The sequence below is a fragment of the Acinonyx jubatus genome, chromosome F2 (genome assembly GCF_027475565.1).
Source record: "Acinonyx jubatus isolate Ajub_Pintada_27869175 chromosome F2, VMU_Ajub_asm_v1.0, whole genome shotgun sequence".
Taxonomy (NCBI): Eukaryota; Metazoa; Chordata; class Mammalia; order Carnivora; family Felidae; genus Acinonyx; species Acinonyx jubatus.
The window spans coordinates 19,304,552-19,327,264 of NC_069394.1; the positions used below are offsets into that span (position 1 = coordinate 19,304,552).

Consider the following 22,713-nt stretch of genomic DNA (forward strand, 5'->3'; position numbering starts at 1 on the left):
TGGCAGAGACTCTGAGTGCTTATCAAATACCCATGTGTTCCTCTGTATTTGGAGCCTGCCGTGCAGTTCAACTGAGAGTGTGGCTAGTACCAGCCAGTGGAATATGCATGGCTGTGACATATGGCTTTCTCCATGTAGGAAGGTGAAGGCTGATGTGCCTCCTTATCTTTCTCCTAAAAGCCTTTTGTTCCAAAATGGGGGAAAGCCACCTTACTCACCTCAAACTTTATGTATATCTACTAAGCATTTGGGATTGATTTGTTACCTCAGGATAGCCTAGCATAGCCTAACTCATGAAGCCAACTGGATCCCAGAATATGCTATAAGCTTCTGGGAGAATCATCACTTAACAAACTGGCCTTCTAATAAAGCGAATGAGAAATACAGCCATTCCAGTTAGATGCAAGGATGTAACACGGCCATTTTCTTCACCAGTGATGTCAAGGGAAATATAAAGATTTAGGACACCCATTGTGCAGCTTCCTGTTAGGTAGAAAGAATTACCTGCTGGTCCAGGGGGGCCTCTTGGACCTTGGGTTCCAATGCCTGGGTTTCCTTTTTCTCCTTTGACACCAGTTAGACCTGTTGAGAAGGAAAAAAGAAAAGAGGGAAAAGTCCTTAAGACAAAAATCTAGGTAGTTCCATGTTTCCAGGCTTCAAAATTACCTCTCTGGTAAAGAGAATGGTGTGGGTTGGTTGGGGGTGATGGTTACCAGGGGACTTTGAGATTAAATTCTGACACTGTGAATCATGTACAGTCATAGAGGGGAGCCCAGTTCTGTGGCTGAGCATGCTGTCCGTATTTGTGGTACTGCAAGTTTATTTTCCTCCTTCCTACTGAAGTGGGTCAGCCTGCCAGGAACCGGCCCATGTCTGTGCACGCACCAGGCCATTCGACGTATGCAGTTGGCACTCCAGAGTAACACAATAGAAATCACAAGTGGACATGTCTAACATTTTCCTTTTGGTCCACTCTGTAATGTATCTGCAAAAGGCATGAATTATAATTAGGCAGCAAAGTTCTGAAGAGCGTGAGTTTCCATTAAAAACTTGGAAGCTTCAGGAAAGCCTGTGTTTGATTTGGCTGATTCAGCCCCATAAAAGTCTAAACCTATTCATGTCTCTTTTCCACTGAGCTGACTCCTTATTCCAAATAATTTACAGTGCTATTAACAAAACTATACATTTTCACAGGGGAAAAACAAAGAAACATATACTCTGACACCTCATCATCCCAACAGCTTCTATCACAAGGTTGCTGGACAGGTGAGAACATGCCATATTGAGGACCACCAGTCCGAGAGACAGCGTTGCATCAGATGAGGGCCGGGTTACCCAGGCTCACATCACAGAAGGTCTCTGGTGTCTGTTTTTCATGTACAACAATGCTTTGAAGTAGCAGAATGCAGAATTGCATCTGTATGTAATTACACTTACAGAGAAATTATGTATGAATTGGCAAAGCCAAGAAGGAAACATAAACAAATGACAATAACCAATTTGATAGGGGGCAGGCATGCAAGTGATTTAGAATGTTTAAAATTACAAATAACTTTTCCCTTTTACTAAAGGCAACGCGTATTCACTGTAGACAAATTAAAAGACACCACAAGCAAGGACTTCAGCCCTTGAAAATAATCACTTTTAACATCTTGGTTTATAACTTCCAGAAATAAAGGCATTCATGTAGTATTTGATCTGGGAATAGTTGGCAAAGAGAGAGAGAGAGAGAGAGAGAGAGAGAGAGAGAGAGAGATCAGTGAGCAACTAACAGCTTTTTTTATACTGCACACATAATGACTGTCCCTTGATTTGAAGCTTCGGTGTCTGCTGTGTTCCTTGGGACCACCTTTTGGGGTCAAGGTATACCTGGCATTTAAGTGCTCCTTCCTTGTTAGTGGTCATCAGGGCTCCTTCACCCACTGCTATGCCTCCCCAACACCCAGGCCTATCGCACGTGGCCTTAGTGGTATTTTCTGAGCTCAGGAGAGACCAGCACAGCAGGGAGAGAGTAGGACACTGACCACTGAGCCTGTCGACCTCTTGTTTTGGGTCTGACTCTTCTCTTAGGAGCCCATAAGGAAGATGGTAATTTCTAAAAAGTAAAAATACAGTTGCATCTGAGTTCAAAAAGCACACAATGTACTCAGACTAACCAACATGTAATACTCAGTTGCTATCAAGTTGTTTAGACAGAAAACCACACTGGGTGCATCTACTAGATATCACCCAATTAGCTTCCAGTTTAGCTCTTAGTTTAGTAGCTAATTGAAAGAAGTACTTTTTAGCTGGTAGGTGTTCTCTCAGATGCAAATGTGTCTTGCAACTTGCATCTGGGAATTGAGCAGAAACTGCCTCTTCTTCTGTTTGAATGAGAGTCACTTTCCCCACAGGGAACCACTAATTTTTCAAGAATTAGAACACATATACAGATGACTAATGGCAGGCTGCTCATGATTAAGTGTGTGGTGACTCAGAGGCCTCCCATGACCTTACGGTACTCAAGGATCAACATTAACAACATGGCTTCTCAATGATTCTCCAAAGTGGGAAATGCAGTTGAGGCTGAACAGCACATCCAGGAAAGTATTCTCAGGAGTAACTCTCTGATAAGAGTTTCTTGACTTATCCTTTGTTTCTTCATTAAGAAAAGTGAAAGGTGGGAAAGATTGGGCAGTAGAAAGCCTAGTTGTTTTAATTTTCTAGTTATGTAAGGAAAAACAAATGGCATTTGATATTATCTGTACTACAAATCAAGGTAAGAGAGGAAGAGTCTCACAAAAATATTCCAGCCCCTCAAAATGCCTTGAAAAAATTCTAAGGATATAATGAGATGAACAGAGAATTTTAGATTTTATTATCCTTGAAGTAAAGGTATGTTCCAACTACATGTAGGCTAATATATTAATATTCGTCCATGTATTCACTTATGGTTCTGAGACTGAAGGAATATTCATGTCCATGACAACTGAATTTGGTTGTAAATCTTTTTCTTGGAATGAAAAACTCATGTTAAAAATCAATAATTAAGTACCTAAGATGAGGATTGAAATTAAAGACTAAGCTTAGAGACCTCAGATCTCTAAAAAATAGATCCACATATACTTTTGATAAGCCTTATAAGCCATGTATGATTAAAAGGAAAGAAATCAAATGTCAGCCTATCCTTTTTTATGAGGACTGAATGTGAAGCCACTTGGTGTTGAGACGTAGTCACCAGAGTCATGTGCCATCATCCTTTCCTCAAAGGGCACTGGGACTCCTGAGTGCACAGTATAGCCCCTCCTTCTGGAATACCCTTTTCACACTGGCTGTCTTCATAAATACTTCTCATTCCTCAAGACCCAACTCAAGGCTTCTCTGCAACCATAATGAGCAGATGCACAATGGATTCCAGACGCCAAGGATTGTCTATCTGATTCATGGCTATATCCCTGACACCGCTAGAGCACCTTCCACATTGTATGGAACTTACATACTGACTGAGTGAACGAATTCATGAACGAATAAATTCTCTGCTTCCGTATTGTCCACGCCTCCTCTGGCACCTACCTCATTGCATTGCTTGTTCTCCTGTTCATCTAGCCTGAGCCCAGGAGCCTACTGACTGCAGGGATCGTGTCGTATTTATTGTTAGTGTCAGATCCAAGCAGAACCTCACACAGAGTAGGTGGCCCTGTAAATACTAGAAGACTAACTGAATGACAATGTCTACACCAACATGTAGCTGACTCTTATAAGCAAGCATGACCTCTGAAGGATCAACAAACAAAATGCTTTACGCTGGAGCTTTGCTTTTTACTTTCACATGCCTGGCTTCCGGGAACACAGCTTTTTGTAACAAGTTCTTTGTTTGACAATTTCAACTGCTGGTGCTTCTTAAGACATGAATATAATAGATTACAATAAGTTTAAGTTTCTGCCATTTCTAAAAACTGAGCACAGCTTACCAAAAATATGATTTAGGTAAGATTAAAATATCTTTAGTTTTCTTTTGAGTTACCAAAAATATTTAGGAGAATCAGAGAGATGATTATTATTCATTCATTCATTCATTCATTTGTTCTTTCTTTTAAAAATATTTTAAAACATTTATTTTTTTAGGTTGGTTTTAGGTTCACAGCAATATTGAGTACAAAGTACAGAGATTTCCCATGTATCTACTGCCCCTACACATGCATTAGCAACATCCCCCAGTAGAGAGGTACCTTTGTCGTATTCATTCTTTTTTAAGAGTCTCATTAGAAACCATTTCAGGGTTACCTGATTCTCTTTTACCACTAACCTAACACTGACCCTGCAATATACATGTATTTATTATACTTTTTATATTTTATATTTATTTATATTTTATATATTACATTTACTATTTTTTATATTTTATGTTTATTATATATATATATATATATATATATATATATATTTTTTTTTTTTACAGGTCTACTAAGACAGAGACCCGTTTGTTTTAGTTTTTCATTATATTCCTAGTTCCAGTCACATATTAAGGCACTCAAGAAATATGTGTCAAACAAATGGATGAATGGATGAAATCCTAAGTTCAAGGGCAGACTTTGACAAACCAAAAAATGTGGCTAGTCAGTTTATCAACTAGGCCTATAAATTACTTTGGTAGATTTTTTGAATGCCAGATGCTTGACATGTATAAACTCATTCAGTCTTTACAAGAACCAAGAGGGCGGGCACTACTATTAATGCAAGAGAAGGCTGTGATACCTGCCCTAATAAGTCCCTGAGCCAAGATTTCAAGCCAAGCAGGTTGGCGCTGAAGCCTATACACTGAACCACTGCCCTCCCTGCCTTTTCATCCCAAAAGGCAGGCTGCATTTTTGCCCTGTTCACTGCAGGTGAGGCTCTGGAACTGCCTGCTGAGTCAGTGTGCACGGTTTCTCTGGTCCCATGTTCAGAAATCAACCCTCTGGTTATCACATTTCCTCAGCTTATTTCCCTTAGTTTGCATACTCGTCCTCTGCTCTGAGTGAGATTCAGCATTGCTATTTGGAGGATTTATCCTGCTCACACTGACTGCATGTCCAGGATTGGGCCCTTGGTTGTCTACTTCCTATTTTCTTTGGCCTGTTGGTCTCTGAATAGAGAGATTTTACTCATTTCTCTGCACCACCACCCCCCCCAACCATCCCAAGCACTCCACGCTAGAGTCTCATGCTATTTCCAGGGAGCACAGTTATTCTCTTGATCCCAGACATTTTGAGCAACTCCCAGGATTTATGCCCGGGCACATATGCAAAGCCTGGGCAATGCTTTCATTGTAGCTTTACCAAAAAGTCACAGAAACTGGGAGACAAAGCTTCAGTTATGTTATTATATTGTCTGTTGCCTAGGAAATGCTGACAATGAATGGCAAGCACAGTCTGTTTTCCATTCAAAATATGTTTGAATGCCTCCTAGATGCAAGTGCAAGGCACTGGAGAGGCACCTAGCTACAAGATGGCAGAATAATTGGATTTAATTCACTAAGTATTTTGTGCACTTTTCCAGAGTCTGCTATTGCTACATTTTTGGCCTGTGGGATTAATACCAGCATGTGGGACTCCATGTTTTGGCTAAAGTCTCGGCTAAGGGGGCCAAGATTGGAAAATGCATGATTGTTTTCAAATGTAAACAAACTTCGCAAATCATTGCTAAGAGTTGCTCCTTATTGTATTTTTTTTTTATATACAACAACTGCCCATCTACTATGACTATATAATTCAGGACTTAGGGAAAGATAAAGCCCTCCAGATGGTTCAGGCAGAGAGAATTTAATGCAGGGACTTGTTTACATGGGTGATGGAAGGGCTGAGCAGCCAATGAAAGATGATGAGGCAATTGATAAAGTAGTAACAGCAGGAAGTCACTCTCACCTTAGGAGCACAGGGACAATGGGAAGAAATGGTGTGACTGGAGCCCAGAGCCCAGAGCCTTCTGATGGGATCTAGAACCAGAGGGAAAGACTTCCAGTGGAAACAAGAGCCACGTAAAAGTCATCACCACAACAGGAATTCCAGGGGAGGCAGGGATTGGGGTGAGGGGAGAAATATCCTGGCTTCTCCCCTCTTCAAATTCTCTAATCCTCCTCAATGCTTCCTATTGGCTGAACCTTCTCAGGAGCAGAGGCCAAGGGAGCCTGGAAAGACAGTGAGGCGTAGCTAACAGAAGGGGAAGAGCAGACTGAAAGCAAACCCCCTGGTCCATCCCAATATCAGGCTCTGAGTATTCAGAGTAGAAGGCACCTTCCTGTCTGTAGCAGGTCACCACGTAGCAGGGAAACAGACAAACGGACAACTATAACACATGGTGTGAGAATAGCTACGACAAGATATGAAAGTACAGAACTGAGGCATCTGTGGGAAATCACAGGAAGCTTTCCGATAGAGCTGACCCTTGAAGTTAAGTCTTGAAAGGCAGGTGTGCAAGGGCAACTCCAAGTGGTTTCCTATGACTTTTACAGCTGCAGGTTGGGGACTGGTAGAGTAAGCAGGCAGTCTAGGCCAGGTCATGACATGCTGAGGAGTTTGGATATGGCCCAATGGATAGCTATTCCACTGCAAAAAAAAAAAAAAAAAAAAAAAAAATCCTTCAATACCATCTACCTAATTTTTTGTAACTTCATACTCTTTTTCTGAAAGAGGAACCCCCTATCATTTAAACCCCGGGCCTCATAAAACCTGGGTCTGCCCCCGTGGGGCGCTACAAAGCAATAAAATTCGTTCAGGTTGGACTGGAAAATCCTGCAGAGCCCAACTCTACACTGAGATAATCCCACAGAAAAGCCAGAGGAAAACATGTTGAATCATTAAGTAGGGCTACTCAGTGGCCAAAGGAACCACTACCAGATCAAGATCAAGACAATAAGATATTCGCACTTTAGGCTTTCCTATCAGTTAGAGGCATGGTAACATTGTCAGGAGGTCCTTTGGTCTTCTGATCACACATGTCTAAATTAGACACACTGACATCTGGGCAGTGAGAGAGGGGAAGGGAGTGCAGCAGGGAGGGGGGAGGGGAAAGAGGTAGGATGGAGGTTGTAAAGGGAAAAGGGAAAAGACGGGAAAGAAGATGAGGAGCACCCCTCATCAGTGCATACCAACCCCATGTTGTCATGTGCAGGTTAACTGTTCACACCTGCAGGTGCATGGTAAAAACGAACAGGGATTAAATCGGGCACCAGAAATCCTGGATTTTTGTCCCCATAGTTTTGCAAACCGATACGATGATCTATAATAAGACTATCAGACCAAATGCCCATCTATCAGTTTCAGCTCCAAAGTTTTGACTGATCCCCCATAAACGCTATTATGTTATTTCTAGCATGGACTGTTTGGAAAATGATAAATAATCCAAAGAAAAATGAGCCAATTTCTATGGGTTCAAAAATGAACTTTCTGGGTTCAGTATGAATATTCAACCAGTTGATGATATTTAAATTAGTGCCTGGTCTAGTTTTTATTCCTTGCAGAAATGAAAAGTGCTGTGATGCTCTCTGCTCTTAGAAAAGAAGAAAGCTCTGTCAGGCATTGGGATAAGGCCAGAGTCTGCAGAGTGTAAAACAAAATGTGTTATGACCAACAGCCCTTCATAATAAGCATGAAGAGTCCACTATTAAGATAAATACATCTCCTATCTAATTAAATCAAAATGAAAAGACTTAATGAATATGTCATTTCTATATATGTTTTGCCCAGCTATACAAATATGTTTTGGTATATTTATTGGTTGTAATGTATTTATTGTTTTAAAAGCCATGTTAGGGGCGCCTGGGTGGCGCAGTCGGTTAAGCGTCCGACTTCAGCCAGGTCACGATCTCGCGGTCCGGGAGTTCGAGCCCCGCGTCAGGCTCTGGGCTGATGGCTCAGAGCCTGGAGGCTGTTTCCGATTCTGTGTCTCCCTCTCTCTCTGCCCCTCCCCCATTCATGCTCTGTCTCTCTCTGTCCCAAAAATAAATAAACGTTGAAAAAAAAATTAAAAAAAAAATAAAATCCATGTTAAAAAATCCACAGAAGATGGTTTATCATAGCTAATATAAACAGCTTTAATTTTATCATCTAAGTAAGCATATGTTTTATTTCCATTTTACTTGTTTGTGTACAAGGCCAGAATTTTAGAAAATGGCAAAGTACATTCCTACATTTAAAAGAAAATACCTCTGGGGCCCCTGGGTGGCTCAGGCAGTTAAGCATCCGACTTCGGCTCAGGTCATGATCTCACTGTTCGTGAGTTTGAGCCTTCATATTGGGCTCTGTCTGACAGCTCAAGGCCTGGAGCCTGCTTTGGATTCTGTGTCTCCCTCTCCCTCTCTTCCTCCCCTACTCGTAGTCTATCTCCCTCTCAAAAATAAATAAAGATTACAAAAAATAAAAAAATAAAAGAAATATCTCTGCCTCTGTCTCTGTGTCTCTGTCTCTCAAAGGATAGATACACATAAAGTACACACACACACACGCACACACACACACACACACACACAGGCATTATAAAAGCGGGAGGTCCCTTGATCTTTTGACTACAGACATCTAAATTAGACACACCAAAATTTGGGCACTGAAATGTCCAATGTATTTGCTATTTTATATGTATTTCCTATCCAGTAAAACCAAACCTCCTATTTAAAAATCTCACCCTGTTTTTCTGGCTGAATTTACACGATAATGACTTGAAGAAAATGCTGACATTGTCAAGTTGGCAGTAACTGGCTATTAACAGGATGTCTTAGGATTGATGTACTATAGCCACATGGACTTCTGTTTTTATCATGACTTTAGGGTGAAGGACAAATGGCAGCCAAAAAAGCTAGCCAAGTAGTAATCAACACCATAAATCACTTATGATTCATGAAATGACTATTGTACTTCAGGTACGATGAAAAACAAAAGGAAAATAGGCATCAAGTTTGGTCTTTGGGGAGCACGTGGCCTTACTGGTGAGACAGGATTAACAGAAGTGATATCATTAAAAGACAATTCAAGAAAGTATATTCTACCTGGGTGCTAAATGATATGTTTCATAGTCTAATGAGGTAGGTGTCTATTCATTTATCAAATATTTGCTCAGACTTCTTGCAGGGTGGCATGTAAAGATGAAAGGCACAGCCCCATTCAAGGAACTCGCAGTCCAGTGGGAAGACAAACAAGTACATCGCCGATTATGGTTTAATGAGAAACTTCTGTGGTGGAGACATGTGCTTGGGGAGCACAAACCAGGGAGATCTTACTCAGTCGGGCTCAGCTGGAATCGAGCAGGGTAGCAACAACCAATACACTGGCCAAACAAATAAACCATGGGGAGGAATGAGTGGTCTGGCAGATGTGAGTCTTAGGATGAGTTTTGAAGTTTGAGTATGAATGAGCCAGAGGAAAAAAGAGGGTTCTGGGGAGTGAGAAGAGCAGGTGAAAAAATCCATGAAATGGTACAAGAACAGGGCACAACAGGGATTAGCACTGAGGGCTGTAGGAAGGGAAAAGACACGTATGAAGAATGCGGTAAGCCGAATTAGCGGTCTCGACTCCTCATTACTCTGCAAAAGACTTATACGCCCCCGCATTCTCTGACTTCAGGCCCATGTATTTCCTGACTTCTTGGAGTTGGGCTCGGTCACGTGACCTGCTTTGACCAATGGGGCGTTGGTGGCGATGTCAGGAACAGAGGCTTGAAATATGATTAGGTGGATGGGTTGCCCTGTTTTGTTTCTGCCACTGCCATAAGGATTACATCCTCTAGGAAACTATTAGCTCCTCCAGCCATGGCCCCAGCAGAGCAGAACTGCCCCTGTTTCCCACAGATATGTGGTGAAAAAAATATTTATTGTTGTATCCTACTGAGATTTTTGTGGTTTGTTATGCAGCAAGAGCTGACCAATACTGAGAGCACTGAGCAGTTCAGTTTGGCCAAAGGGAAAAGTACATACTTGAAGTGAAGCAGAAAATATAAACTGGGACCATATAAAGACATCTTAACTGAGATGGCATTAACCTTCCAATATCAGAGTGATATTTCTAACATGATACCCATTACCCCAGACAGAGGGTGAAATCCAATGCAAGAATCTGATAAGATCTACTATACAGACCCTCCAGTTAAGGGTTTCAAAATATTTTAAGCCACAGAAAAATTATAATAGCTTTCACGGCAAAAAAAAAAAAAAAAAAAAGACAAAACAGACCACAGCCTTGCTGACATCTTGACTCAAGCTCGTGAAAGACCCTGAGTCAGAAGCACACAGCTAGACCCTTCTCGAATCCCTCACCCATAAAAACCATGAGCATATATGTTTCATTGTTTTAAGCTGCTAAATTCTACAGTAGCTTATTATATAGTAATAAATGACTAACACATAGAGCTTCTCTTTGCAGTCATGTTGAATGTACAGAGTCACTTTGTAATAGGGGAAAAAAACCCTTACAAAATAAAAGATGATACAAGAAAAAAAAAGAGCATTCCTTTCCAATGCACTAAGGTTACTATACGTTAGGAGAAAACAATCCACCAACCCTTCAGAGAACAGAGTCTTGTTCCAAAGGACATTCGCATTGGACTTTATCAGATAATTATGGGGTGAGGAAAGAGAAAACTACCTTTATTTATCCAGAGTTTACCTCTCAGGAGATGAGAGGCAGGGAATGGGGAAGCAGGAGATGAGAAAAGAAACATGCATTTCAGCAGATTTTGAACAGCAATGAAAAGGCTATGCCTCATGCAACTGAATATCAAATATAATACAACATCACAGAGAAGACCTGTAAATATTTAAGTATCAGCCAGAAAATTATTACCAGAGCCCTGCCAACCCTCTGTCTTTAATCAAGTTGACCTGTCCCATAAAGATCATTTTTCCAGGAATAAACCAGGAGAAACGGGACATTAAGAAGTTCTACAGACTCTTACCACTGAGGCACTCCTGTCTCACAACTGCTACACTTTTATTCTGAATTTGTGGCCAAAGTTTTCAGTCAGATGTATCTTCAGTGCCAACAGCTCTTCTCAACCACAGAAATATTGAACACAAGAACCCTACTTGTCTCTCCCAGCTTTGAACCAACCTGGGACCCAGTTTTCTCTCCAGGTTTCTCAGGCTTGTTGATTCACAGGAAATGGGCATGAGCATTAGGGACTTGGATTTAGCTTTTGTGTGTCCGCAAACATTTCTCTGCTCTGACTGCCATTTCTATGTCCCTGAGCGGCGCTATCATGGACTTTCAGCAACTGGAGAGTGGCGGACTCCTTTCCTACCTGTGTTTGCTCGGGGGAACTCGGTTGGGTTGCATCTTCTTTTCACATTCCCCCTTTCTCATTTTCTGGAACAAAGTCCATCTTTTTCAAATTAACCACAGAACCTCAGGACGGGTCAAAATTGATCCTTAAATCTTGTCTTTCTTTACATTCAATCCTTAGAAATTCGGTCTCCTGTGGCAGGGAACGTTCGAGGGGGATAATTTTCCAACTTCAAAAGTCATTCAGGGATTTTATCCTCAAAGGACTATAAAAAATTAACCTGGGTAACAAACAGAGGGGAGAATTGCCCTGGCATCAAGCTCTACACAAAGACATGCAATTTTGTTGTGATTAAAGATGACATCCCAACACTGTTATTTTTTTGAGCCTCAATAGTAAGATTGCACCCAAAATATTGGATCCCACAGAGTGTGTACAAGTGCTAATGACACTTAAAGAAACTAACGAGTTCCAGTGGGGAAAATCTTTGGAATGATACCTCCCATTCATTTCCACTCAGCTTTTGCCAGGCACTAACATGGATAAAGACATTGACACTGTCGATGGGTAGGAGGAGATAGTGGATAGTATAAGGCTTCTCTGCCCACATTGGAAAACAAAATATAATGGAAAAGTTAAAAAAAATAGAATAGGATTTACATTTATTTGCACAGTGCCAATGATGTATTTACTATCAAACGATCTTCACTGTGAACACAACAGAGACCAATACAGAAAGGCAATTTTTTTGAGGAGGGGCACGCAAGTGAGCGAGGGGCAGAGAGAGAGGGGGAGAGAGAGAGAGAGAGAGACTCCCATGAGGGCAGGGGTTGGGGGGGGAGAGAGAAAGAGGGAGAAAGAGAGAGAGAGAGAGAGAGAGAGAGAGAGAGAGAGAGAGAGAGATGGCAGGGCTAGTGTTTTTACCTGAAGTGGGGCTTGAGGTCACAAACCATGAGATCATGACCTGAGCCAAAGCCAGATGCTTAACTAACTGAGCCATCCAGGCGCCCCAGAAAGACATGTTATTGATAAAGGTCAGCTACATCAGCCTGAATTTATAGCTGTTGTATTCCCAGTAGTTCTTTAATATAAATACATTTTGACTTCTTCATTATGTTTCCAGTGTAGTCATGCTGAGAATTTGCCTATTAGAATAAATGATTTAACTATACATTATTTTCTTTTTACTTCTTTCTATTACACTAGATGGCACTCTCGTTTTAAAAAAAAAAAATGTCTGAAGTCCAACTTCGGCTCAGGTCATGATCTCATGGTTCATGAGTTCAAGCCCCATGTCGGGCTCTATGCTGACAGCTCAGAGCCTGGAGCCTGCTTCAGATTCTGTCTTGCCCTCTCTCTGCCCCTCCCCTGCTCATGCTCTGTCTCTCTCTGTGTCAAAAATAAATAAAACATTAAAAAATTTTTAAAAAAGAAAAAGAGATGATATGTTTACTGGTGTTGAGAATCATGGCTTTAAAGGTTTCAAGCCTTTTTCCACCTCAGGACCTTTATACACGTTATTGCTGTCTCTGCCTAGAATGCTCTCCTCTGACTCTCTTCTTGATATGCCAAACTGCTAAACTTTCAGGTCTCAGCTAAAACATCCCTGACTTGACAAAGTAAGTCAGAGTCCCCTCTTCTAGGTTGCATAGCATCATGTATTTTTTCATGGCACTTACAATGATGGTAACGCAATGAAACCATTCATGTATTTTTTTATTAGTCTCTTTAATATCTGTCTCCATGTTAGGTACATGAAAGGTAGGAAATATAAGCCCGGTTAACCACTATGTCATTAACACCCAGCACCATGCCTGATGTGGTGTAGATGCTCAGTAAATGCTGGTTAGATGAATGAATAAAGATCCCCAAACAATCAAGTTGTACGACTAAGCAGCCAATCTTACACGGGTAGCAAGTGGCAAAGCTCAGATCCTGACATATATATGATTGATGCCCCAAACCACATCTCATCACCTGTTTCTGGCTAAAGCAGCATCACAAATAGTGAAGTGAAATCGGTGTCTCACCTAAAATATCACAAGTGAAACAAGACTGAATTGCCTTGCTCCAGGTTTCTCCTCTATGTCCCCTAGGGTGAGAAGTTATAATAGAAGTATAATTCTATTGCCAGACCCATGGCCAGTTTTCCTTCAGGCAATTTCCCTATTTGGATTCTTATATAGCCTGGGAACATGTTAAAATCCTAGAAAAACTCCTCAAGTGTCAAAATGTATAATCATGGAAAATAATTTATTCACATTCATATTTATCCTACAAATCACCTGGCTTCACCTCCAAGCTGGTCACTTGCTGGGTCACGGGTGTCCCAAGGCTCTCCAAATACAGAACGGAGTGTGCAAAGAGCTTGCAAATAGTACAACCATGACCCGCTTCTGCCTTCTGGTCAGTCTGGCAGTTGACTGGTTTTTGTGAACTGAGCTGTGAACTGTGGTGATTAGAAGCCATCAGGAAACAGGGGTCCACCAGACACTGCATGGTTCTGGCCTCTCCCACGTGATTCCCCCGCTACACAATGAACTCAAAGGTGGCAAGAGGGTGGAAAGGTGCAAGCACAGATAATCTGGAACCATGCGGATGTGCACTTGAATTCTAGTCCCCCCTGTCCAGCGGTGTGACCTCAGACAACTGACAAACTAGCTAAGCCTCTGTTTCCCCACTTAAAAATGGAGCTAATACTGACCTCGTAAGACTTCTATGAGCACTAATAAGTCGCGAAGCAGCTAACAGTCGCTCCACAACAGTAGTTGCTTAATCAGTGCTGGCACCTTTTCTTTTCAAAGGCTGCGTGATGTCTTCCTCTAAACTCTGACAGCATGTACTCACTTAGCATCTATCTACTCTCCTAGCTGGCGCATCCACTAATGTTCCGCGTTCCTTCCTTACCCAAAACCATGTCTTCTATTTTATCCAAATGAGAGACTGTGTATATAGTATAAGCACAACATTGGCAGATACGTTTAGTGCCTAATAAGTGAAAGCCGTAAATAATAGTATTATCTCACACACTGTCAAGCCAAAAGCCTTATGTGAACCCTGCATTCAATAAATGTTTACTGATTTATTGTACAAAATAAACCAGATTAAATTCCGGCTTTACGGGTGTACAACCTGAACATGAAAATCTTCAGTTGGATGATTCCTGTGATCCAATACTTTCTGGGTAATGACACAAACTGAAGCCTAAAGACTGAAATCTGAAAACACTTCCAGTTCTTTTCAAATAAAGAAATTTAATTTTGCCAACTACAGACCAACGAACTTATTTTTGACTTGGGTTAATATATGGTTCGAGACACCAACGTGGAATATGAACATTATTTAACTAAATGGAATGAGGAAGTAACAGGTGCATCCTCTGGGAATGGTACACGAAGATCAGAACTAGCACTGGAGAGATGATCTAGGGGTCTAGTTAGAAGCAAGGCTGTGACTGGAGAGTGAGTTCACGTCAGAAAAGTCAGGACGCTGTTGTTTCAGTTCTGGGGACTAACGGGGAACTGTAGAGCTCTGGTGAACTTTGGAAGCCAGGGTACAGAGCCATTTACCTGAAGACAGCACAGCGTTTAATGGGGAGAAGCCACAAAACCGTAGCCAATGGAGGGATAGCTTTTCTTTGCTGGCAATGAGCCATGTAGTGTCAGTGACAAGAAGAGAAAAGCGGGTGAGAAATTGGGCTACATGACATTTTGCTTATGCTATGGAAATGGGACCTCTTCACTTCTGGGTACCAATAATTAGACAAGCCTGAGTTGGAGTCAAGCTTTAGAGAACAATGGGAGCTGCAGGAATCCTTCGAATGAATCCTTAAATTCTAAGGATTCCGTTATATATTGCGATCCATGTGAGAACGTAGCTAAAAAGACTGCTCCACACAAACTCATGAAAAGTACTTTGTTTAAGTTAAAGGAGACAAAGGGTTAATGAGAGGGAGGTAGCTATTCAAATGGAGGCAAAACATAGGCTTCTGTTAGGTGATGGAAATGTCAGGAAAGTCATGAACAATGTCTACACTGCAAATATGGGGAGAGTGTCACTTCTTTTCTGTTTTCCAAAATGCATACTCTTTGGCTAGTTCAATGATAATGATTGGATTAATTAAAGTACACGTTTGTACTAGAACAGTGTATTTCGAAGAGGACATAAAATCCAAGGTTGCCCCTTGGCCTTTTAACACTAGAAGAGAACAGAAATGATAGTAAGGGTCAGTAGTATTTCTTTTTGCGTCAGTTACACATGTGTGCATGCATACACATGCACGTACATACTGCATCGTGCTTTTTGCCTTGCTTTTGTAGCTCAGTATTTGGCTAAATACACTCCTGAGTAACAATACTTATTTTTACTTACTATAACATAGTGTCCTTTTAAAATTACATTATAGGGAGTACCATGATAATCATATTTTATATAGCAAGGAACAATAACAACAACAAAGAAATTCCATGATGTCTGGGTTTTCTCTCTAGTCCTGATGTTGGCTGATTTCAAGACTCTTTGGGCTTCAATATCTTCATATGTTTTGTTTTACACAAAATGAGAGTGTTTGGAGAAATGATGGCTGAAGTGTCTTAAGTTTTAAAATTCTATTGTTTTGATTTAGTGGAAAAGTAGATACTTGTCTCTCTCAATACTTTCTGGGCATTTGGACCACAAGATAAAAAAAAAAAAATCACTCTCTTCCTTGCAGCAACAAATCCCGAGCGCAACGGGACTGAAATACTTTGCTAGGAATAAAAAGTCCTTAGGCGTTGGTCAATAAACCCTAACCTTAAGCCCCAAACCATTCCCCTCAATTGGTAATAAGCCAAAATCACTTTCCCTCATGTGCAAAGGGCATTTCTCACTTTCTTGTCCTACTGTCATCCTCCACGTATTTGTGAATTGCAGGACAGGATTTTGCTTTGTCTTCTACACTCTTTAGGAATACCTGTACAGCTATAGGTGGGTAGGAAAATTACACCATGGAAATTCTTATTTCGAAGTTTGTCTGGGTCACTGAGAATTCCTGGATGATTTTCCTCCAGTCTAAGCATTCGCGTCCTCTTGCAGGGCAGGAGAGACTCAGTCTGGCAAGAACAAGAACAGGACTTCCAAAAAGAACAAACACAACTTGTGACTTGCTGAGAGTGATTCAGGCGCTGGCCCTGTGCCCCCTGAGTCACAGGTGATCCATCACCGACACCGTTAGAGGGTGCCCTGCTGACAGAGGTGGCCACCTTCCTAGCTGCCAGATCTTCCATGTGCTGTGAGGGAATTATGCCTCTCTCTACATGTGCTGATTTAGTGCCCTGGCCCAGGAAAAACCTTCAGAAAGGAAAACCAGAGCTGGGTTCCCATTAGAGCAACAGCTACTGAGTGTGCAATACAATTCAGACCTGACCCTGTCTTGGCAGTCTAGCTGTTCACCCATCCCTGATGAGTGCTCAAATGGGTGGGAGAGACAGTTGGTGTGGCAGGTGCTCAGGGGGTGAAGCCATTTGTGGTCTGGGGTGATCGACAACAACCTCATTCCTGAAACAGAAGGGAAGTTGGGCCCTGAGCTAAGAGTAAGACACGCACAAGACAGGCAAAGAAAAGGACATTTCCAAAGCGGGGGGCAATGCGTACGAAAGCGCAGAGGCAGAACGCACGTGGCCTGTTGGCACGGATCAAGAATGAACATAAAGTATCACCTTTGTCATCCGCATTTTACATCTCCAATGTTACAAAAGGAATATATCCTATCCATCTCACAAAAGTAGTAGGATTCACAGGGCAACAGATAATACTTAGCTCTTCCCCAGACCCACATTCTATAAAATTGTGTCTTAGAAAATACTTGTATCGGTTGTCTTTCTCCCCATTGCTTTCTTCGTGGTTAATATGGAACCCCGATTTCCCACATCTCTTTAATCTGCTTCTGGAGTGGGAGACCTTGGCCAATTATAGAGTTGGGTGAAATTCAGCCAGTCTTATTATTGTATTACACGACACTGCTAAAACCTGTAGAGGATAACAGCAAAGGCTAAGTAGTATTTCTATTTTCAAGAAACTTTAGTAGGAAAGACAAAACATTGGCCCGTGAAACTATTAAATAAAATGCTGCCTTATATTATAGAAAGAGGTACCACAAACAATATTTTCATCCGAAGTTTATAGTTGGCATGGTCTACATAGACATACATAAATCATAGGTCGATATGACTCATGACTCACTTGAGGGCTGCCACCAACTGTTGCCCAGTATGGGCACTGCACAAAAAAGGCACCAGACCTACGAAGTGAGCTCTTGGCTTAGCATGACATATGTGTGATGCTACATCAGAGGAGAGCACCATTTTCTAATTCTTCTACCTGGAAGGGGCACCTCTTCTTAATTCCTCCATCTAACAGGGGATACCTTCCTCTCATTAGCTCAAAAGCCTCTTAGAGGTGAGTTGAGGGTCCTGATCCTCCTTTTTCATACGAGCAGACATGGCTTTTGATGACATGCTTTGTAGATTACTCAATTTCTCAATCTTGGAGATGGATAAATAAGAAACTAGAGAATAGATGGGGTGAAACGAATTTACATTCATTATTTTGGACTTCATCATTGCATGAGCACCACTGTTCCACTCTGCTTCACTGTACACGCCTCAGTGGTGTTCCAACGAGAGAGGTGCCCCAGCTTACCTCGTTCTCCTGGGGTCCCCGGCACACCTGCATTTCCTGGGAAACCTGGGGTCCCGGGGGGCCCTTGTTCACCAGGGGCTCCAGGTGAGCCTGGTCTGCCAGGCTCCCCGGGAGGCCCCTGGATGGTCCGCACTGATGAGGAGTGGCTGGGAATCTGGTTGAGGATGGCTGTGTACCTGGCCATGTGACCTGAGACACAAAGGGCAAAGACAACATTCAATGAACTGTCACACACAGAAAGGGGAGACAAGCGGTTTTATTTGTCAAGGTTCCAAACAATTCTGTCAGATAACCACAAGAGGAAAAGCACACCCCTCTGAAATATGTTGCTTTCCAAGTTAAAAAGTATTACATTTTACTCTGGATGATATGAACAGCTGGACTGTATTCAAGACACATCTCAATAGTTTGGAATCCTACAGCTCACATCAGCATCCCAGTAAACATCAATGGGCAGAAGTCATAAATTTGATCTTCGCCCCCTACATTTATCTGACCCCCAAACCCTCACCCAGCTGCCCCTTTTCTCTAGCAACAACCCCACCAATTTATTTGCCTTTTTTCCAAACCCACAAAGACTGCTCCACCCTCTTGCTCACAAATCCCCAGACAAGTGTTCTGTTTCAATTCGTCTCTTCGTCGCCAAGGAGCCTTTGCTTGGGTCCCAGCTGCAGAAACTCCCACGAGCTTTATTAAAAAAAAGAAAGAAAATCTGGCGCTCTCTCCTATAATCCCTTAACTCAGTTATGGCTGGAAGAATGTATTTTATTTTATTTATTTTTAAGTTTATTTATTTATTTTGAGAGCAAGTGAGTGAGCGTGAACGAGGGAGAGGCAGGGAGAGAGGGAGAGAGAGAGAATCCTAAGCGGGCTCCGTCCTGTCAGCGCAGAGGCCCATGTGGGGCTCGAACCCATGAACCGCGAGATCATGACCTGAGCCAAAATCAAGAGTTGGGCGCCCCTGGAAGAATGTATCTTAATAATCAGAAGTATAGATTGATAAAGAGCTTGCTACCATAATGCTTCATTCAGTTTTCCGGTAACATCAGAAGGTAAGATTTCCCACATAAGTGAATTTCCTAGATGAAAATCTCACCCTTTCCAAACATTCAAATCTAAATAAAGAATAGTAACCATTTTTAGAGGGATTATTTCTAGAATACATTCAATGCATTCCTAAGCATAGGACCATGACCGCAACTAGGATTGGCTTCCTGGTGACTCAGGGGCCACCTGTAGGCGTGTGCTTTTCCACCTTTCTCTTTTGACAAGGGGCCATCCTTCATCACTTTCTCTACCTGTCATCACTTTGACCTCACACAGTTCCCCACAGAACCTTTCCTCGAGTCATTCTTCTGATCAGCTCTGGACCAAAAACCAGATAACTCATGGTTTTATTATACTTAGAAGCTAACTGATGAATGAAGTTCTGAGCAGAAACCTAAGCCATGAAGTAAGGAGCCCAGAGGAACCTGAGACGGCACATGGGAAGGACCTGAGGCGGGATGTGGGAAGATGGTTGAGGTGCCAGAAACAGCCTCTGGGCAGGTCGGGGCTTGCTCATAAAGCTGCACGCAATCTTTTCTATTTCTTCTCTCACAACGGCACTCACAGGCAGGGCCTCCCTATTCTACGGGCTCATTTCAGCTTTCTTGTATAACTCCCTGCTGGCTTTCATTTCCTCCAAGTCATTCACAAGAATCTGAGATTTCCTGAGGGAAAAACCTCCATTTTGAACTCTGAGTTTGTAGGGCACATCTTAAATAATCATATACTTTTAAAAGATTTTTATTCTACCGTGGAATATGACAACAACTATTGTGAAATCTTCCACATTTTGTGGTCAGTGAGTCCTATTTGGATTTAACCCTTAGGCTTCCTTAAAATAATTACCTGCTCATTTACTTTCATTTACTTGAAATGAGAAACCTACAAGATAATCCAAGGTACAGGTTAGCTTTGGACATATTCCACTTAATGTTCCATTTAGCTTTTATAATTTACTATGTTTTTAATGATCTTATTGTGGCATTAAACTTTAATAGTTTCATTTAAAACTAGTAAATTCTCAGGGCGTCTGGGTGGCTCAGTCGGTTAAGCATCTGACTCTTGATCTCCACTCAGGTCATGATCTCACGGTTTGTGCGTTCAAGTCCCACATTGGGCTCTGTGCTGACAGTGCAGAGCCTGCTTGGGATTCCCTTTCTCTCCCTCCCTCTCTGCCCCTTCCACACACACACTCTCTGTCTCTCCCTCTCCCTCTCTCTCTCAGAATAAATAAATTTAAATTAAAAAAAATAAAACTGGTAAACCCTCTCTCTCACACACACATTTAGTTTGGGCAATGTATAAAATGAAATAAAGTTAAAATATAGGAAGCATTACTCCTACGCCTGAAGACTGTAGCTTTGTACATGGTCTGCATGATTTATGTCTTAGTGAAAACGCTCCCAAGATGGTGTGGACAGTAACTCCATGCCTTCCCAAAGATGAGGTCTGGGTTTCTCTACTACAGATGGAATTTGGGATATCTGCTACCAGCCAAAAGGCCTATCTGGATGCTTATGAGACTCCTAGACATCCTTGGGTCAAAAAAAAAATGGAACCTTTCAGAGCTGAGGCAGCCACTCAGCTCATGGGAGGGGCGTGTGCTACCAGAGTAGGGGGCTTCACAGCTAGAGCTAAGCCAGAGATGGCTGGGTTTGAATATTTTGTCCCTACAAGGCCTTAGATATTCCTGGAATCGAACAAATCATTGGCAAAAGGAAGGGCCCACACTAGTAACCCTCTGGTTAGATTATTGAGACAAAACGTCAGAGGGCCTGGGAGAAACACAAAACGGGTAGATATACAAGTGAATGAACACGAATCAGTAATTGGAATACTGTGCTGTGGGAAAGTTGGGTGTCATATAAAGCATGTTCCAGTGTAATTTTTGGCATGAGCACCAGTGTCATGTCAAAAATGTCACGTGAAGGCCGCCCCTGTGTGCGTGTAGGGGCATTATTATGTTGTATTTACATAAATGTTACAGAATAAAGTGAAGGGCCTTAGGCCAGTCCAAAGAAAAGGACAAAAAGGAGGTATTGATTTAAATCTAGCGAGTTGATAGAAATTAACACCATGAATCATCTCTTTGAAAGCAGCTTCGGATTCCTTCGTCTGGCAGATTTCAAGTGCTGAGTACTTGAGGAAAAAAAATCTATCCACTTGAAGATGAAGAAAGAACAAAAGATCTGATCGGGGCAGTCAAGTTAGATCTATATGGGCAAAAGGAGAGCTCTTGGACAGATGCCACAGAGGAATTAGGTATCTGTGACATCGACACAGAACTCAAGGGTGATCTGTAATGACCTCTGTAATGGGTTAGTTATGGCCATCTGTAAAGCTTACCCATCTGCACCAAGACAAAGCTTTGGAGGTGTTCTCTTGAGTCACTAACTCTTGGGAGGGGCAGATTCCCATCTGGACGAACCACAGAGAACAATATCCGAAACTGCCATGCACTTATTTTGTTTTTTCTTTTTTATTTTTTTTAACATTTATTTATTTTTGAGAGAGAGAGAGAAGACAGAACATGAACAGGGGAGGGTCAGAGAGAGGGAGACACAGAATCTGAAACAGGCTCCAGGCTCTGAGCGGTCAGCACAGAGCCTGACGCGGGGCTCGAACTCACCAACCGTGAGATCATGACCCGAACTGAAGTCGGCCACTTAACCGACTGAGCCACCCAGGCGCCCCGTGTCACGCACTTACTTTGGATCAGCTGCTCGCACACCTGACGCGCCACTGCTCGGACCATGGCCTGAGACTGCAGATCACCCTGGATGAAAAAGAAGCATCTTCCTGACTCTCAGGCCCAAGCCCAGCTGCATGGCGATACTTCCAGGATGCAGACCTGGCTTCATTAGCTGTTCCCGCCTGGTCCCTGTGGCTCCCGTGACAGATAGGATTGACCACCATGTGCAGAGAAGGTCATGGAATTTGACACTCATGGTGTCAGGTTCCTGGGAGTCTATATTAAATGTAAAGGCCCAAGTACGTATTTCTGTTCCCAGATTCTAAAAAATTTAAGTTTTGAAACAAACCCATATGTATTTAATGCCTCCTTTATAGTTATTTAGAGCTTATAAAATATAGCACTTTTTCAGGCCGTGGCTTATTTACTATCAATAACAACTCAAAGGAAAGACATTAAACCCATTTTATAGATGAACAGAGTTAAACACGTTGCCCAAAGTTCCACAAAGGTAACTGACTGGATGAGCCCAAAGCCGCTGCTGTTTCTACTACCCAGCCCAGTTCTATCAGGCGACAGCACAATTCTATCAGCAGCTGCACAGTTTCTCAAAAGGGAGAGAAGGTCCCTAAAACAAACTGACTTACATGACACAGCCAGTTCGTTGATGTATGTCTGCCATTGGCTGTTAATATTGGCCCATCAGGCAAGACACAAGCCCCATATCTACTACTTGGCAAATGTACAGGGCTTTTGTTTCTCTGATGCCTTTTTACATCCATTGTATAAGTCTGTCCTCAAATTCACTCTGGAGTTCAGAGGAGTTTGATTCTCTCCCTCTGATCCTTAAAGAAATGGGCCTGAGGTCATTTAGCTGAATGGCAGCAGATACACAACTAGAAACCTGCTCTCCTGACTTTTAGCCCACAGGGTATTTTTCCACCTGACAATGTGCTCACAGTCCAATGAGTTGAGGAGAGTGAGGAGAGAGGGAATGAAATAAGAGCAATGAATATTCATGACAGTATAAATGGTCATCCTTTATCAGGCTTTGGTGATGAAAGATGTGC

The 22,713-nt window shown here is 42.1% G+C and overlaps 1 protein-coding gene across 5 annotated transcripts in view; it reads right to left on the reverse strand.

Moving 5' to 3' along the window:
• COL14A1 (collagen type XIV alpha 1 chain) overlaps nucleotides 1–22,713 on the reverse strand; it is a 210,291-nt gene that overhangs the window by 3,801 nt on the left and 183,777 nt on the right. For all 5 annotated transcript variants that reach the window (XM_027063985.2, XM_027063987.2, XM_015085660.3 and 2 more), the window contains exons 44-46: nucleotides 21,661–21,727; nucleotides 17,905–18,093; nucleotides 505–582 (exon numbers count right to left, since the gene is read on the reverse strand). In XM_027063985.2, coding sequence (XP_026919786.2) covers nucleotides 505–582; nucleotides 17,905–18,093; nucleotides 21,661–21,727 — 334 coding nt within the window. The remainder of the gene's footprint in view (nucleotides 1–504; nucleotides 583–17,904; nucleotides 18,094–21,660; nucleotides 21,728–22,713) is intronic.